The sequence below is a fragment of the Coturnix japonica genome, chromosome 3 (assembly GCF_054131305.1).
Source record: "Coturnix japonica strain WE chromosome 3, WE-NBRP24, whole genome shotgun sequence".
NCBI lineage: Eukaryota > Metazoa > Chordata > Aves > Galliformes > Phasianidae > Coturnix > Coturnix japonica.
This window is the reverse complement of record NC_140665.1, coordinates 56,426,892-56,446,166: the sequence shown is the minus strand read 5'-3', so window position 1 is coordinate 56,446,166 and position 19,275 is coordinate 56,426,892. Positions and strand designations below refer to the sequence as shown.

At 39.2% G+C, this 19,275-nt stretch overlaps 1 protein-coding gene across 4 annotated transcripts in view; it reads right to left on the bottom strand.

Annotated features, from left to right (window-relative positions):
* Positions 1–9,246: 9,246 nt before the first annotated feature.
* The window catches only part of KIAA0408 (KIAA0408 ortholog), a 23,368-nt gene continuing 13,339 nt past the window's right edge, over positions 9,247–19,275 (bottom strand). For all 4 annotated transcript variants that reach the window (XM_032443327.2, XM_085541699.1, XM_085541698.1 and 1 more), the window contains 4 exons: positions 18,164–18,505; positions 17,741–17,820; positions 16,240–17,602; positions 9,247–14,352 (listed from right to left, as the gene is read on the bottom strand). In XM_032443327.2, the coding sequence (XP_032299218.2) occupies positions 14,179–14,352; positions 16,240–17,602; positions 17,741–17,820; positions 18,164–18,505 (1,959 nt within the window). In that variant the 3' untranslated portion in view covers positions 9,247–14,178. The remainder of the gene's footprint in view (positions 14,353–16,239; positions 17,603–17,740; positions 17,821–18,163; positions 18,506–19,275) is intronic.

Here is a 19,275-nt window from a genome sequence, read left to right as displayed (position 1 = left end):
GTCATGAGGATGACTTGTCAGGAGTGGAAAAGCAGGGAAGCAAAACACAGTAGAGCATTTGTATCTGTATGGAGGTTGCCTGCTGCAACAAGTAGTGTAAAGCTCCTTTCTTCCTCCTCAAAGTGGCAAACTGGAAGACACCACTTGTGCCTTATTAGCTTTTTCTCAACTGCCAGACAAGGAGAGAAATAAACAAACAATACTGTGAGAGTGAGAGAAATAGATGACAGTCAAGACCAAAACACGTGGCATCAAAAATAAAAACAGATGATTTTATCTCTTAGACACAGTCATCACCTGGTGAGTAGAAGCTCGCTGCTGTCTGTGAGTTACAGACGCTGGAAGCCAGGGCCTGAAAATATCAATCAGAACATTATAGGAAAGTTACATCACCAAATATCTTTGCTTCTGAGATACATGAGGTTGGCTTACTATTAATCTATACCTCTAGGTTAATGAGATTATGGGATGCAACTGTGTCCTGGAGAGTTCTTAATATCCGCATCCTCATTTCCAGAGAAACTGTATATAACTGGGATGGACATTTGGATGCTGCCATTCTTCAGAAGCCAAAAGTCATTTTCCCCCTGCTATGGAAAGTCCTGGTAGTACTCAAATACCCACAACAAGGACAGATACCATGTCTTATGTCTAATAAGGGATGTCCAGTGATTAACCTGACATCAAGCATGAATTCACATTACTAAGTCATTGCTTCTTAAGACTCTGTATCTTTAACACGCCAGATAGGCATCAGATGTGCTAGGATCTCATGGTCAATGGGTGAGATCGTCCTCCTCCTCCATTTCTGGTTGCACTATCCAGTTTCACAGGCAGTACTGAGGCCCATAGGCACCAAATGCCCACAGCTATGTATATATCATCACCAGGGTAAATATGTAAACACAATGTCAGAAGGAGGTCACACACAATACTTTCAATACCAGACTATAGTTAGTACCACTGCTGTGACTTACTCACTCAGAAATGCATTACTGCTGATCTCTTAAACTTATTGAGCCTATGAGATCATTTGAAAGAAGACTGATCTCATTTTGCTGTAAAGTGTCTCTTGATATTTGCCTACACAATTATAAGAAATGCAGGGTGTAGGATGCCTCTTGGTGTGGAAAATTACACTAGAGCATTTGGAGATGCAGTAACTACCCTTATTTTATTTACAACAGTTCCAGAGACATTTTCTCTCTGATTCTGCCTACAGCAGGATCTTTCAGTACAAGGACAACTTTTTAATTGCCCTGTCTATCCCAATTAATGTTGTATATTATTCATGCTCACAAGTTCTGATCAGTGTGTGTTTGTATGTGGCTGGCACTATCCAGACCTGTTGGCTCGATAGATTTGTATTTTCCATGTTAAATGCATGTCTATTAGTATTGCGATGTTTCTAATCAATTTCCCAGCATCCCACCCTCTTCCTTTTGTCTACCCTGTTTTAAAGAATATCTTTTTCTGAATCTTACATTTGGCTGAACACTAAGTAATCTCTTGTTATCTAAGATAATGGCTCATTTTTGCTGAAATGAAATTACCCACTTAAACACTTCTTAATCAAGTCAGGAATCACAGCAATGGACTGTGCTAAGCAGAAGGATTCTGTGTACTGAATTTGTGTATTTTGGCTGTTAACTTCTTTCTGGTGGAAGAGAGGGTTCTGCTTTACGTGAGGAGTAAACTAGCAGCTTTGAATGCGGTTGTATTACATAGACCAACCTGCTTTTTACCAGTCCAGATGCTGAACTTGCATCATCCCTACTCTTTCAGACAGGCTAAACTCAGGCTCAGAAGTGTCACTTGCACCATAGTTCCTTTAGGCAAAAGTTAAGGATGTTTTTCCCTTGGCATGACGCAGGACTGACCCCTCTCTGCCTGTGATCTGCCACTACCAGAGCCGGGGCTAGGGATGCTTCATGCAGAAGGGAGCTGGACCGGGAGAGATCAGCTCTAGGGTCAGTCTGGGGGCTGCTCTTGAGCAGCTGTGCAAGCCCAGACAGTGAATTTCTTATGAGAAAGACTTGCAGCTTTCAGCTGGGCTTTCCCCTATAATAGTTTTACTGCTTGTCTGTTCCTGAGGAACATCTAGTGTTTCTAATAGTCACTGGCAAAACTCCCATGGACTTCAATGCAAGTTATATTTATCTACAGAAAGAGACAGGTCATTTAGTCTGTGTGATGGTTTTCAGCCTCTCATTAGCGTTTGTTGCCCACTGCTATGCAGAACAAAATTACCAGTTTCTAAAATGAAAGATGATTCTTCTTTATGTGCATACAGGAGTAATAAATAGACACAGCAATTGAATTGCCCCTATGTGAATGTCTAGAGCTTCTAGAAGAATCATTTTTCAGAGCCACCAAGTGAACCTGCAGGGCTCATTAGCTGTGACCCAGGTTCTAATTCATAACTAAACACCGCTGAGTTTCTTAGAGACAACTACAGAGTGACAGGTCAGTGCTTGCTCTGTCTCCGTTCCATTGTGCAGATATGGCTCAGGGCAACCTTGTTAGGAAATAACTTGATGTTGGCATAGAGAGCTACAGAACACCTCTGACCTCTGCAGAAGTGCTGAAAATAGCTGATGTATACCAGAATATAAAAAGTGGAGGATGGAGAACAGTATGAAATATGCTCTGAGTCATTTGATAATCTATGGAGAGTTTCTTATCCAAAGCATACTGCTTATTTTGGGAGGGCTGTATGGTATTAGAGGCAACTCAAAGTATAATCAGACATGGCAGAATTCACCATAAAGAGTACATGAAAATTTGGAGGCAGTTCTTGTAGTCCGAATAAAAAAGATGTACTGAAAAGGAACAAGACTAGAAGAACATGAAATGATCCAGGTCAAGAAGGTAGATCAGAGATTCACATTTACATCTTAAAATAGAGAAAATGGAAGAAAAATAGTTTAAAAATATATACATTTTCAACATGTGCATAATCTATGTCCTTAAAGTAAGCACCCCTGAGAAAGAAATGCAGGTTAGCTATGCTTAAAGCTGAAAACATTTTCAAGAGCTGTAACTATAGGAGAAGCCAAGTTCCAAGTCCCAGTCTCTGATGGTGGGGATGGCTGGATGTTTCTGTATTGGTGGATGTGAGAGATATTGTTCAATTTCCTCCTCCACCCTGCAATCTCAGTTGGGCTAGGGAGGGAGGAAAGACAGTAGAGGGCCAGATGCTGAAACTTGGTTTGGAAACCAAACTCCCATGAGGAATCTTTGGAATTACATGTCAGTGCCCTTAAAACACAGGTCTCTCTGTGCCTCTGCTTTCCAGCTACAAAGTAGGAACAATGGCATTGTACTCCATCCAAAAAATACAGAAGGGCCAATCCATCAATGCTTAGGAAGTGCATGGGACCAGGAAAATTAGAAACACTATTTCACAATTAACTCAAGTTCCTACTTCTGTGGGTTTTCTGCTTGTTCACTTTTTTCTCCTTGTCCTAAAGTACACATTACCGCCAACAACCAGCAAGGCAGGCAGGGCTTACACTGCAGTGGTCTTGCTCCTGGAAGGGGAGTTATATTAGTGTCATGGAGGTAGGAGAGCTCATTGTCTCCTGCCAATGACTCAGCATCCCACTCCCCTTTCTGTGTTTAAATGTTTAGTGATAACCACACATCTTCTACAGAATAGACGTTCAATGAAAAAGCATCGGAAAAGATAAGAAACATGAACTCAGCTTGAATCTTGGAACCAACTGTTGGCAACACTGTGATGACCCTTTGCTTGTTTTCCATACACAGTCTACAGTGCTAAAAATACAGGTCTCAGCATACAGCACCACATCTTCCTCTAAACAAAATAGAGGCTGCATAGGAACTGAACAACATGGTAACAAGATACTTATGACTGTGTATGCAAACGTTTTAGATTTGGTACTGCTCTCCACGGGACGCTGTGTTTGAGGTATCTAATACAGCAGTCTTTGAAGGCCAAAGCACCTGGCAGCCCCTGGAGCACCATCAGAGGAGACAAAAGGGAAAGCAGTGATTTTTTACTGCATTCTGCACAGAACTGGTATGTAGAGCACTCAGCAAATATCAGAAGATGGACTTCAGCATCATATCTGACCATGCCTGAATAATCAGGTCAGTCTTATTTGTTACTGTTCCAATCTCTCCTTCAGATACTAGCTTCCTTATTTTATTCTGGTTCACACAGGCCCTGCAACCATCTGCAATTTGGCAGCTTCTACAGAGTTAGAAAATGTCAACAGGAGAGGGAAGGGGTTACTAAAGAGAAGGAAAAAGAAACTTTCCAGCCAACATCTTGCCTCCCTTTTCAGCATGCTTTGTATGAGCTCTGCTGGCAGCATCTACTACTTCTTTCTTTCATTAGAACATTTGATTGTGCAAGCTGTGGCTGCCACTGCTTGATTAAATATGTGCTTTTAACTGAGAAGAGTGCAACTAAATGTGAGTCGTATGGATCCAAGACCTTAATCAGAGGCAGAAGAATAAAGAATCGCAGATTTGGAATCTACTGCCTGGAACTGGTTAATGCAGACTGTCAGAGACTGGCTCAGTTTTGACTCCAGTGTGCCGTACATGGTAGATTCAGCAATATTTTAATAACTTTATCCACTAGCTTGATAATAAAAAGCTTCTTTGATGACATTGTGTGAGATGCTTAGTTGGCCTTTTGCATGTCCACAACATTTTTCCAGAGCTAGAACTAACACTCAGCAAATATTGCCAGAGTTAATTTGGAAATGTGTTAGCTGAAGAATTCTCTTTGCAACTGTCCAGGCTGTTTTTCTACGCTCCTTTCTTTATTGTTCTCCCAAATTCAATGATAGGAAATATTAGGTGAAAATTGATCTTAAACACACAGGGCATGATCCAAGCTAGAAAAAGCTTTGCATGATTTCAGTGGATTTTGGATTTGTTGCAGTACTTTCTGCCCTGAAAGGGAGTTCCCATTGTCTCTCTGCTATGTCTACAGTGACTAACACAATTTAAACGGACACGTCAGCCAAAGAAAGCATTATTATAACCACTATTTTGTAGAAGGGGGATGAAAGTCCAGACCTTCAAAACTATGCAAGTGCTTTGCTCACTCCTGCAGAAATAAACAAGCATTAAATCCCTTTGATAAGCTGACCCAAGATTCAAGCAAGATTTGCTCATCTGTCTCTTAGTTCCCCAAAAAACCTGAGCAGAGATCTCCGCAGTCTCAGTCCCATTCTCCATCTTGCTGCTGTTTCTGTTCTTTGGATTAAGACAAACAAGAATGGGAAACTAATAATGAGTGCAGTATTTGGGCCCAAAATATAAGTACACAGATGAATCTATGTGGATGTTCCATTTTAAAAACAAACTCTTCAAGCTGTAAATAGAGAATTACAGAATTACTTACCCACTGTTGTACATTTCCTTCCTAGAATAAGCTAGACAAGGTTTGCACTGCTAGACTGTGCAAGTTAGACTAATCTGAGCAAATTCAACGTTGAGGAAAAAAAAAATTAATTAAAAATTAATAGGAACAAATTAGACTAAACTAAATGTCTGTATTTGAAAACTATGTTCCTCCCCAACTTTGGATAAATTCAGTAAAGTGACAGTTTACCTTTGACCTCTCTGCGTGAAATGAATTGACTGACTCTAATCTTCTTGAATTTGGGAAACCTTCAATTTTATTCTGAGTCTTCTTAATTTGGCCTATGTTTCTCCTAATCATAAAAGAATGTAGGCAGGGAAAATTATGAACATACTCAAACCGGTCCTATAGATTTAGCAGCAAACCCACTGTGTTTGAACAGAATATCACAAGAAAGGAGTAGGATTTCCTTATCTGAAATGAATAATAAATGATATGGTCCAACTCCCTACCCTGAAATGTCTCAACATTTCCTTTCAACAGGATGTTGATTGAGATCAAAAGCCAGTGTAATGCCACTGTTTGTTTCAGTTTAGCTCAGACTGATTCAGTATATGTGCCCTGCTGTAGATGTTTCCACAGAGTGAACTAAAAGCGAAAGGAAGAAGTAAGCATTAAAAAATAGATGAGCGCATATATGCATGTGTTGTGTGCATAAAAGCAAAGCAAGTACTGTGAACTCGTGAGCTTCAATTTTTCCCAAATGTTACAGAGCCACAGAGATGGTGTCTCCAGCACTATGTTATCCTGATTCTCCCAGACATACATCAATGCAAATACATATAAAACACAGCAGTCTAGACCGAAAGACATGTGAACAAGTGCTGAATGGCATCTCCTTGGAAAAACAGATCATCTCAGATTTAACTGTGCATAGGAGGTGGTACAAGCAGCACAGTGATGTTTTAAATCCCTGGATCACTGTCTTTCTGAATTTTGCAGATTACTTCCACCATCGCGTTCCACTCACTATCACAGAAACAAGCTGGTCTATTTCCCAGAGCCAAGCTTCATGAGATCCATCAGGTCTAAAAACTTTGGGTTGATGGCAGATCACTGGCTGGAGATTTTTAAAGTTTTAAATTATTCTTGGCCCTGTATACCTCTAGATCAGCTTTTGGCTACCTTTCAGTAATGATTGAGGATTTTTTCACTTTCTGACCAAGCTGCTGTGAAATTTTGCTGCAAAAAGAAGTAAAATGGCAAAAATCCATTGATAAGGGTACTCCTGCATGGAAGAGGCACAAGCCTTTTGCACAGAACAAAACAAAAACCCCATAAATTTATTTGGCCCCAAAATAACACCTGTTTCCAGAAAAAACAGAAATAGACTTTTCTCATGGCTGCTCAAAGCATGGCCATGGAAACCTCTGATGCTTTACAGCTCTAGTGAAAATGAAGAGAATCTTCCAGGCAGCTGCTTTCCCAAGACCCTTTTCCCTTCAGCTTGGGTGTTTGAATCTTTGCCTCCTCGTGAAAGGAGTGGTGGTGAAGGAGTAAAATTACAGTGGGGAAAAATGAAGGGTCAGCTTCTCAGCATGGTCAAGAGTGCGGTTTTGTTTGTTTAACCTTATTATGTCAAAGTACTACAAAAGGCTCAGACCCATGCACAGGGAGACCAATACCCATCATTTTGCAGTACCTAAGCAAAGGGTTTTTCTAACTCTCTAATTTCCATGTTGTTTTTTCCTTCTTGCAAAATAAGAGGAAAAATTGGAATCAGAGCTGTACAGTAAGTTTACATTTGTAAGGAAAAGGTGACATCTATAAGTACTTTTTTTTTGTCAGTAAAAGCTTTGATTACATTTACTTACTTAAAATGAACCTTCAAAAACTTCTGGGTCTCATTAATCCACATGCTGTTTTTAATATGCAAAGCTGAAAAGCTGTACTATTTGTGGGGGGAAGAGACTGTTTACGCACAATACTGGAGACAATTTGTTTGCAATATGACTATGGTACCTATCTACATAGTGTATGGTATCTTAGACCAAAACTAGCTCCACTGAACACTGTGGGGCTTCCTTGAGAGAAAAGTGCTAATGTGTCGCTTTGAGTGTTATCATTTGGTCCAGGAGATCCAGCGCCTTTGCATAAATAAAAATATGTACAGAAGATAAGACAGTGTAAGAACCAGCATGTGAACACATTACCTCCTTTGGTAGCAGAGTACCTTTGGTTTCAGAATTCTCCATGTGACTTCTTATCATGAATATCTTAGGTAGTTCATCTGCTTCCAGGTGATTTTGAAAAACCAAATTCAAACTTCCAGAACAGTCAGAATATCTTTGTGAAAACAAGAATGATTCTGAAAAGGGACATACAGTCCATACACACACGTTTGTCTGTGTTGCACTTCCATCAGCAGTATCCTAAGCAGCTCTCCATTATACATGATAGCAGCAGATGACCTGCTCTAGGTATCTCATGACATAGATGTAACTAAGCATAATTTTCTGTGTCACTATGCCAACTAGCAGTATCAAGTTTACATGGTGCATGTGAGTGCAATTTTCTTTAATAAAAGTCATTTTCTGTTATATGATTTGATGAAACTACGAATTCTTTCAGCTACTGCCAACTACTTTAGGGAAATCAGATGGAACATGCTACTAAGTAGAAGTCCACTGAGACCAAATATTAAATAATGTTTTGCTTTAATGGAGCAACTGGTCAAGGGATTTTAGCTCACTCATTGGTAGTAACCAGTACAGATTGCTTACCTGTATTATGCATGTGTTCAGTGTTTGCTCACTTCCTTCTATTTTGTATTGGGATCACATCTACTCCCTAATAAAGGAAAACCTCTCATGCAATACAGCCCAAATGTTTGACACTTAAAATTAAGGTGTAGGGATTTTTCCCTACAATGTCATTTTTCAGAGAACCCTGGCCACAGTGATTTTTTTAGACATACAGAAATGCATCTCTAGGAGGAATCAAACTCTGGATCTTTCCACAGAAACATTGTAGATTGCAGGTACTGAAGTAAAGGCATAAAGCAGCAGCCCCTGGATAGGAACACTTCCTAGCACTTATAAAAATAAACACTAACTTGTTAGTGCAACTACTAGTTAGATTTTTTCCCCCACTTTTCCCTAGATAGTAAGGGATGTAAGACTACATGAAATGGATCTGATTCAAATTCATGAGATGCCCTGTTCTGGAACGTGTTCTACTTCCATTTTTTTATTTTTTTTTTTCCCCAGACATCCTTTGAGAAGGGCATCCAGCCAGAAAAGATCGTATGACTGTAAATTTTGTACCACTCTGGTGAAAAATATCCTGTACTGAGGAACTGACTTTGCTTGTACTCTCATCAGGATCCTGGCACAACCAGAGGAGATGAAGTACAGTTTGGCTCTGATTGTACTCAAGCAAAATGTTGGTTTACATTCATCTTCCAGGAATCTCCATATGCATGCGTGACAGAGTGTCCCCTTGCTCAGTGCTGGGAATCCAGTGTGGGTAGAAGATCCAATCTGTTGTACATTCAGGAATGTTTGTGCTATGAGCAATGTCATGTACCTGCTGGTAAAACAAACTGCTGCCAATGAAAGGATTAACAAACAAAACTTTAAAATACTTCTATAATTACCATACCATCAAATATGGAAAGAGAAATGATTGGTGTCGATTTAACATACATTTCAGTATGTATTCAGTATTGTTGCTACTACGAGTTCACAGAATGGGAGGAGGGTACATACAAAGGTGCTGATTGAGAAAAGAGAACACATCAGCGGAGGTTTCAGGAGATATGAAATAGGCAGAACATATGGATCTTCCATTAGAGGCAAAGAACTAGCCACAGCATTAACAAGTGTTACACTCTCCTATTCAGTTGATCTGTTTTCCTTCTGACTTTTATTTGCACACTTCACTTTCTCCTCATTGAGGGTTCAAGCTCTCCTACCCCAGGGAAAATTTGATACAGCTGACTTTATAGAGTAACACAGCTAGCAAAGCACCCTTAGTTATGAGCTTCCACAGCCACACAATAACAGGATGAACCACATACATCAGGAATACACCTTTGCTGACACAAGTACTATGCAAAACAGAAAAAGAGTGTGGATTAGGGTTAGGGGCAAAGCACATCAATCCTCATTTCAAAAAGCGAGAGCAACAAGTTTTATATAATATACCATTAACAGCTGATGAAAAAAATGTATTCTCAGTGATACAAAACAATAGATTAAGATGTAATATGTTTCTGAATGGCAATAATAATACCAGTATTTTTAAGAATAGGCTGTCCCAAAATATTTTGATGTCAGTACAAGTAGAAAGTCTTACGGTATGGCATATACATAAACAGTAATGTCACTAAATAACCTTAAAATATACATTCACTGGGATCAAGGAGGAATGGAAAGGCCAAAGGGGCACTGACTTAGTGCACTGAGAGCAAATGCATTCTGCCCTACAGTTTAAAGAGCATTTAAACAATCGAAGAGACTACAACAGATTTGTTCAATAGAGAATATCAGCAGTGTAACAGCAAGAGCTGTATATTATATATCTGAAAGCTAAAGGAATTCTTTGCATAGCAACAGTGTGAGAATTGAGTAAGTTCTTGCATGCTAGGAAATTTAGGCTTGGTCCAGAAATAACAAAACTCCAAGGGAAATGGCCTGCCTGCTGAGCTGCTGTTGAGCCATTGGATACAAAATCCCTACTTACAGAAACAAATGCTTAAAAAAAAACCAATCCCACAACTGCAGAAATAAACTGGTGCTCTGAATGCTCTGGAAAATCACATTACACTGATTGCCAGTTCTTCTTGATATCTAACAGCTAACTCCTTTACCGTATGTATTATAATCAAAGATAATTGTATTGTTGATGGAGAACATGCAAAATTCATCCCTCAGCAACATCTTAAGGTACATAAAAGTCTATCACTAACACTGTAAAGATGAAACATTTAGGAATGATGTACAGAAACTTAAAAGCACATTTTTTTTTTCCTCTACTCTTTCTGTCTCTATCAGAAGCCATGAGCCAACCCAGTCTGTGAGCACTGGGGGTGCTCAAAATACTGCTGTTCTGTATTTGTAGGCATGGTCCGACTAAGTCAGTGTCTCTGCCCCTCCATGTTCCTCCCTAAGAGTTTAAAGAAAGATAATGGCTCCATCTCCAAGTATAGTGGAGAACAATCCCTTCTATCAGCTAAGCACCAGCCAGCTAATTCCTAGTGATATCCCCTAGCTCTGACAGCTTGTAAATATGTCAGTGGGCAGCTGACTTTTTGTGTGTGAGGTTGTTGATTCAACCATCCTTTCTATTACTCCATTTAAGGTTTTTACACTTTGAAAATTTCTTGCTGCATTCAGCATTAACATCCACAACCATGCTGTAGCAAGAGTCTATACTCGTTCAGAGCACAGGTAAGAACAACCTCTATCTGCATTAAGACTTTACCATAAAATCATAAGCGTTATTAAAGTTGGAAAATTTCTTCTAGTCCAATCATCAGCCAATCACCACCATGCCCACTAACCATGTATTTCAGTGCCACATTCACATATCTCTTGAACACCCCCAGGGCCAGTGACTCCGCCACTTACCCAGGTAGATGGCATACAAATGGCATATGGAAAAATAACAAAATATTATTTTTAAAAATAACTTGGAAAACTATCAGCTTCCATAGGTGACACCAGTATTAAAGGAAGGTCAATGCTTACATCAATAGTTCTTTTTTGAGTGTGCCCGTGTGAAGACATAGATCCTCCCTTGCCTGAGAGTTTCTAAGAGATCATATGGGGGAACTTGGAGCTCTTCCTACAGCAAACACATGCAATAAAGACAGTGCTATGGTTTAGTAATCACTGCAAAATAAAAACTTGCCACAGTACATAGGCCCTGTCATGGGTATGGCTGAAGAGAATATTTAAACAGCCACAGTGGCAAGTTTCTAAAATCAGTATATCCAGCAAACCACCTACAGACAAAAACCACCAGTTTTGATACTTTCAGGCATCAGAACCTATGTCTGTAATTAGGTGGACACAGAAAAAGTTGACAAAATGAAGTTGTCCTTGACCTATTAGTTTATTTCAAAAATCTTCCGTTCATTAAACTTACATACATAAGGGAATGTTGTAGGTATTTGATCCTTTCTCTGTTATTCAACAATGTGATTATGTTAAAAGCGATCAAAGAAAGTTAAGTGTGCAAAAGAAACACATCCATTGACTAACTGAGGGAAACTGTTCTGTACTGTTACGTTCTTGAAACAAAACTGTACCACCATTTTTCAAAACAAAGACGCATAACATTACCATGAAGGTAATTGAAATAAGCTTGACTGCAGTCAGTATTGACTGAAATTAAGGAGCATAATTTTACCATTCTCTCATATTACCATTTTGTCAGCTACACACATTTAAAGTTGCCTGACTACTTAGGCATTTAAATGGTCAATTTAAGGTATTTTGGTATGCTAGTTTTCATAGTTAGAAGAATCTTAAATAATGTTTCAAATTCACTGTAAATCATCTGTAATCTTTCTAGTTCTAAGGACTTTAATGGAGTGAAATCTCTAAATTAGGGCAAAGAGACAAATTGATATTACTCTTCATTTTTCACTCAAACATTGTTTTTTTTTAATCTCTGTCCAAATTGTAAGAATTTTCTTCAGTGTCTTCTGTCTTTTCTAGTAATAACTTTGTAATAAAATCTGAACTGTTTTTCATTAATTGTTGATCTGTTTGAAGTCTTCATATATATATACTAACACACATAAAGTGCCAGAAAGTTAAGACGGGCCAAATTAGTCTGAGCATGTTTTTGCCATGCAGGCAGCCATGATTCTTCATGTAATTTTGGATGTATGACACTACTGCCTGCTCAATCCAACACTGGCATGCCTGAAGAGTTATTGATCCTACAATAGTGGGTACATTGCTTGGAACATATGGCTGGCTGCATTTTTACTCTGCAAAAAAGTAGTTGCGTAAAGAAGAATAGGCCCTAAAAAGAAGAAAAAAGGTGAGGGTTCTCAGCATGACTGGGATAAGACAACATGTCACTAACAAATTAAGCACAACTAATTTTCCATATATTGCTAAACATACAATTCACTAGGACAAAAGCCTACACTCTCTCTGAATTCCTTTTTACATTCACATATGAAGACGCAAATGTTAATGGAGCTTGGGATGATTTTTGAAACTCCTTTGAACACACTGTTTCTCCAGAAGATGAAAAAAATTTGCAAGACAAGATTAGGCTAATGTTGAAGAAGGGCCTCTTTACTCCTTTTAACCTAGACATGCTGTTTAAAGGTACCATTTATCATCATTACTACCCTGCGCATCCAGCAACAGCCTAGGAGAGGGTGCAGAAAATTCCAGGATGTAGGACTTCATCTTTTCAGCAAGAGTCTGGTCAGTATCCGTACTTCTTTCACACTGTGGGGAGGAACAAGCCAGGCTCTGTATACATCATTGTGATGGCCCAAAATACTGAGTCAGGCGATGGCAATAACACTTCCGATACCACTTGTCGAGGATTTCTGGCACTACTGTGATGAGATCTCTATACAGTACTTCCATACTAGATGCAGGTGTTGCTAGAATGCAAGTAAACTTCATTACTGACTGTCAGAAGTCAGTCAAGGAGCAGCATGCTGCTAGCAAGCGGCTCAGGCACTCTAGTCTAGGAGGAGAGTAAAAAAGGCATGCGTCTGTAGCACTGGGATCAACAGTCCTTGTTCTCCTGCCTTGAGTGAAAGTAAACAAGTCCATTGTTCTCTGACTTTGCCAAACCTCAAAATATAATGCTAGAAGGAAAAATAAGTTTTATAGAATTGAGCACATTCAACCCTTTTTTTCCCTTCATAAATTGTATGTTACACTGGTTGGAAGTGCTGAACTGTTTACAGTATGCTATATATATAATGGCACGCTTAAAGACTTTTAAAGAGATCAGAACATTTCAGGAATGTTTCTGGTGTTGAAAAAGGCTAATGTACTACAAATCATATAATATTTTAATTCAGAAAAAATATGTTTAGGTATTTTGACCTAGTATTATAAGGATTAGGAAACTGAACAAGGATGCCATGAAGCATGACTGACAAATCAGTCGAGCTAGTCTGCTTCAGATACATATTGTGCAAGGCATAATCGCTGCAATTAGAGTCACAAAAATGCATATTTAGATTTTGTACATTAAATACTACACCTGTGAACCTATGTAAAAGATATACAAAATATAAATGTCATCAGGACTGTATATTTCAAAATTTTTAAAATAAACACAAAGTAAATATATATATATATATATGTTGGCATATTGTTGTAATTTCAATGTCAACGCTAGCACAGTTTGTCTCTTCTAAATACAGACTTGTATACTTCCTAGTCCAACACATGCACCTACAAACACATGATCATGCATACAGCTTTATGTTCTGCTGTTTGCAGAAGAGTCAGAACATACAGCACTATACATTGTTTCAACTCAAAATTGATTGGCAAATTAAGACAGATGCCACTCAAAATAAATTCTCTGTGAGCTAGTACCAAAAAACAAAAGAAAGAAAGAAAAGGTGAAAACCAGGGGTATCATTGTTTCCTCTCAATAAAAACACTGAAGACCATGATGATGATCTAAGATTCAAAACATTTCGTCCAGCATGTGATGGAGTCGTTCTTGAACAAGATAGGACGGTGTAGATCTGGTTGCTACCACACATACTGAACAGAGTTAAAATGAGGTGCAGAGCTTTCACAACACCATCCGACCCGTTTCTGGGTTCAAACTACTGAGGTCTCTGACCGAAAGGAAACAGAGCAGTTGTATGCTGTCCTTCTCACAGCTGGAGGTGCTGATGGTGATCTGGATGCCCATCTGGAAGGCAGGCGTCTATTTGCTGGTCGGGCTGGCCGTGAGAAACCCTTCCCATTTGAACATTTAGCTGGCACAGATATCTAGAACACAAAAGCAGTCATCCTTGATTTAATGAGTTACAGGAGAAAAGTCCTTCAGAGAATGCACTGGGAATCTAGGAAGACATTCAGGGTGGCCACAGAGCAGGTGGTCTGAAGCTATTAAAAGGAACAAAGTAATGTGCAGAATGCAAAAGAACAGGCATTTCTATGTATAGGGATTCTCACTTCAGTTGCAGTTTAAAATATGCAGAGACAAGTGTCAGACACAAGGAAAGGGACAAAATGTTAATGCAAGTTAAAACTGAACACTCATTTTTCATTTCCCTTCATTTTTGGAAGTCTTGTGAATGAGCTCTCAGCACCTTAGAGTATGATCTATGTACTTTCTAGGTAATTTTTGATAGCTTCCATTTCAGAAGACACATTTTGCTAAGAGCTCTCTTTCTGTTAGCACAGCACAAAGCTGTTTACAGTTGGTAAATAATTCAGAATGATTATTTATTAATGCGGTGCCGTGCCTGCATGCTGAGCCTTATATGTACAGGAAAAACAACAGACCTTGATCTTAGCTACAGTGCTATAAATCTGAAATAATGAAGATAAACCTCCATGTTTCATGCCAGGTGTAGTTTTTCACATCTCTGTGACATGAAAGCTGCTGAATGGAACCCCCTAACCAGGCAGTATTCTGCACTTAATTTATACAACATAAATAACAACACAGAATGTGAATCTATGGAGAAAATAATCCAGCTGTCTTAGTAAAGTTATTCTGGGCTTGCATCGATGCAAATTCAGTCATTCTCTCCTCATTATTTCCTCCTTACATATTTATTGATGAAATTCCATTTTCTTATCAAACTTACACTGGATGAGAAAGAAATCAAAGGCTTCATGTGTTTTCCTCTGTGCTGTAACGAAGATGTTTCTGCTAAGCAAGAGGTTGCATCACTGCAAGGCTGACATAAAATCATGCAGAAGAAAATCTACATGCTCAGATTCTCAGCTGTTTAAATCCACATACCTCCACTGAAGTCTGTGAATGTGTGACAGTGTAAGGCACACCAGATGACAATCTGAATCCATCTAAGTTCCTCAGCTCTAAACACTTGCCTTCTCATTTCTGAGACAGTGAAGGACACACTCATTTGTGTCCTTAGGGCAAGGAGCTCTTCAGGAAAACAGATTTTTCCTTCTCTGAGGCCTTTTACAAAATCTGTAGCTTACAGTATACTTAAAAAACAAACAAACATCTGTTTCTATTTTCATTAAGAAAGAATGTTGGCAGAGGCAGTACTTCTAAACTTTTGCAAATACAGTTCAGCCAAATATAAATTAATTAGTTATGCCATACTCTTCTACGCTTGTGAGCCTATGCTTGAACTGATAAGACAAGCCTGGAGATGTGAGTAAATGGATGTCACTTCATTCCTGGAAGCTCTAAGAAAAATACAGAACCCATTTTCATGGGTAGTACCAAGGAAATCCTGAACCAAGAAGCAACCAGGACTCTGAAGAATGCTGCCTCAGCCCTTGAGGATTTTGATACGGCAGAGTGGTCTTAAGTCATTTGAGAAGGCTTATGAAACAAGTATCCAGCTAAAGTAATAAGGGAGGGAATATCTGATTGTAATTTTCACTAGTTCAAACCCCAAACTACCGTTAACATCTAGTTTTATGTAGCAGGAGCAAAGGCTACACTCTGGCACATAACTTTGCTAGTCATGCCTACTTAGAGATTTCTGCCCTCTCACAACTCTGTTATCTTTAAAGGAAATCATTCTAATTCACCTAGATCCTGGCCTAAGTTATCAATTTTTATGTTTTTTTTTTTTTTATAGTATCATGATTGTCTGCCTCACTTTAAAATCTGAAGCCAAGTATAAAACTGAATTATTTTGCTCTTGCCATTCTTCTAAACCTTACCTCTGGTAACTTCTGTCTCTCCCTTCCTTGCTTCAGTTGCTGCCCAATATGCCTGCCTGAATTCCTCAGAAATTCTTGCTTTCCTTGCTCAGACGGAAGCATTTCTAAATACTGATTCCGTGTCTCACAACCTCCATCAGTGGATTCAGAGTTTGCCCGTGTCCACTTATCTTTGCAGTATTTTGCATTACATGGAGAAATCACTGCAGATTTTTCATAGTTTTTCAAAAGCTTTTCAACAACACCATAGTTTGATCTTGAGTCAGCCGAACGCGGGCGACCGGATAGATTACTCGGTCTCCAGTCATGCTCATGAAGCATGTGCCTGTAACCACTGGTATTTGGAAGTCCATTTATTTGCTTTTGTTGTCCTCCTGTTCTGACAACTTTGCTGGGGTTGCTAGTTTCTTGTTCTTTTGCTGCAGAAAGTTTGGGATTTGAAACACAAGATGAATCTACAGTTTCTGTCCTGCTAATAGCAGAGTCACACGGTGGGCTGCAGGGTTTGTGATCTTCTAATGCTGTCCGAGTCACCTGGTTTTCTTGCAAAGTAGTGTTACGTTTATCTGTGTGAAATACAGTCCGGTTAAACTCATCAATCTTCGCTGCTAAAGTTTCATTTCTCTGAGCCTTTCCCAAAGCACAACTGGAGTCTCCCAAAAGATCACTGTGCAGGGCAGCAGCGGCATAAAAGTCATTGCAGTAATAAGGACTGCAGTAAGACTTGGAACTTTGTTTCTGGTTCATTCTGTTACTATGGGCCATATTTCCATCTGAACAACTCTTCTGGGCTGACAGTGGGGAAGGCTCATTTTTACTGTCTTTTCCAACATCATATGCCCATGTGTTGTGGCAGAAACTTGGTGCAACGCACTCATTTTTGGTTACAGGTATTGCAGCAGTTACTATTACAGGACCTTTCCCAGTCTGCTTCTCATTTGCACAGGCCATTTTAGTTTCATTTTGTTTTACAGATGAAGGATTTGTCAGTTTCCTTCCACTCCTACAGTCCTGAAACTTGCAATTGCTTTTGATGCCTGGATCTCTCATTGGTGCTTCAGGAAGCTGTACAACTGTGGAAAGCGAGCTTGTTAAGTGCCGAGAAGTACTTCGTGGAGGAACTGGTGGAGCTTCTTTCTGTTGACAAGGTCTGAAAACTTCTTCTCCGTTGCCAGTAAGACTACTGTAAGACATATCCTTCAAAACCTTGGTGGAGCACATCAGATTCTTCCTATTATTATGCTCTTCTTTTTCAAGTGCAACTGAAGTCTGCGATTCATTGTTGGACAGATTGTTCATCTCAGGCAGAATAACTGTGTTTTGGGTTTCTTCAAACTTCCCCAAGAAAGGAACTGATTTCATTCTGGACACAAAGAGAAAGAGATTTCAGCGGTGAGCAAAAAGGGCAAAAAAGGAGGCAAACCTCCCTTCAAAGTAAACAGGAACACAGACTTTAACCTGGTTTCTTCCTCTAAGATAAAAAATCCAAATATGCCTTTACCTTCTGTGGTTGGACTTCTTCCGAATTTCCTCTTGATAGCTGCATAATTCTTCACTAACTCTGGCAAGTTCTTTAAGAGCCTTTGAGAATATAAGAATAGTTTTTTAAAATAAGCCTTTTAAATAGCACCTCCAGAATTATTTTGAAAATTGTGGTGATTTGCATTTAATAGTCACAGCAGAAGAAAGCAGTATAGGGAAAGATATAAAAGTGGTTATGAACTGAGGTAAGGCGCATGCATAACACACATTAAAACAGTGCATAAACACATTTAAACAGTGAGAAGACACACATCAACTGCAAACTGGGGAGGAAGTAGAGACAGCACCTTGCTGGGAGAATAAAATCAGGTTAACTCTAGGAGGCCAAAGCTAGGGTATTTTCTTCACCCTTTTAAATGAAACATGCTAATACTTTACTTACTACATTGAGATCACCAATATAACTCTTGGCATTTTTCTTGGAAGTTTTGATGCTGAGGCTGTCTTCAAGTTCCTCGTGGTTCTCAAAGGCCAGATTGTCCATTAACAGAGTATCGTTTTTTCTCTTAGTTTTGATTTCTTTGCATTCAGGTTCTGTTTTACTCAGCAAAATCCCCCTTTCCATCCCATCATTTACTACATTGTGTTGATAGTTCAGCTCCACTGTTTCACACTTTTCTGAAGCAGGAGAATGCATGGACAGCTGCAGCATCTTGCTCTGAATAGCCCTATTGTCGTGGACATTCATATTGTTCTCCCTTCGAAGTTTTACCTCCTGGTAAAGCTAAGAAAAACAACCAATAGAACCTTCTATTAAATCACAGTACTCTGATGAACTTTTGGAAAAAATAAAGACAACAACTGCATCTTATATATTGAATGATGCTTCACTTGGTAGCAGTAAGTAGAAAAAATAGATACATTCGTTCATGGAAAACTGTTGAGTCACACAGCATGATAGTCCACAGGATGTTATTGTCACAGGATGTGGAATGGGAGGTTACCATTCAAAACCCTTTGCCATGGATTTAATAAATGGCTGGCACACATAGGATGGGATTCCGAGAGATCTCATGAGGCCAATGTCCAGCCAGAAGCTGTAAGATTGCCTTCCAAGTAATATAAGTGCATTATGGTGTGAATCACAGAATCTAGCTCTGACCTGCTGCATGGGGAATGTGAGCAGATGTGAAGAGGAGACAGGGCTCTACATCACAGCCTGGTAAAGTATATTACATTAAGGAGGAGAAGTGAATTCTCATTGCATGCAGTGCCACCTGCACTAAAGCAGACTTTTTTGGTTCTCGAAAGAATGGAATTCTTCTCTATGACTTCAGCGTAGTGACTTAATTAGTACTCCAGAATGGTACTATTTGGCAATGTGCTGTTACCATCCTATTTTCTTTCTATCTGCTGAGAACCAGTGGCTTTACTAGTAAATAAAAAGGTGTTAATACCTCTTATCCAGCTTTTGCAAACCAGAGAACGCTGATAAAGTTGAAAAAATAGCAGCATCATAAAAATCTCTAATTCTATCACTTCTAGCGCCAAGAA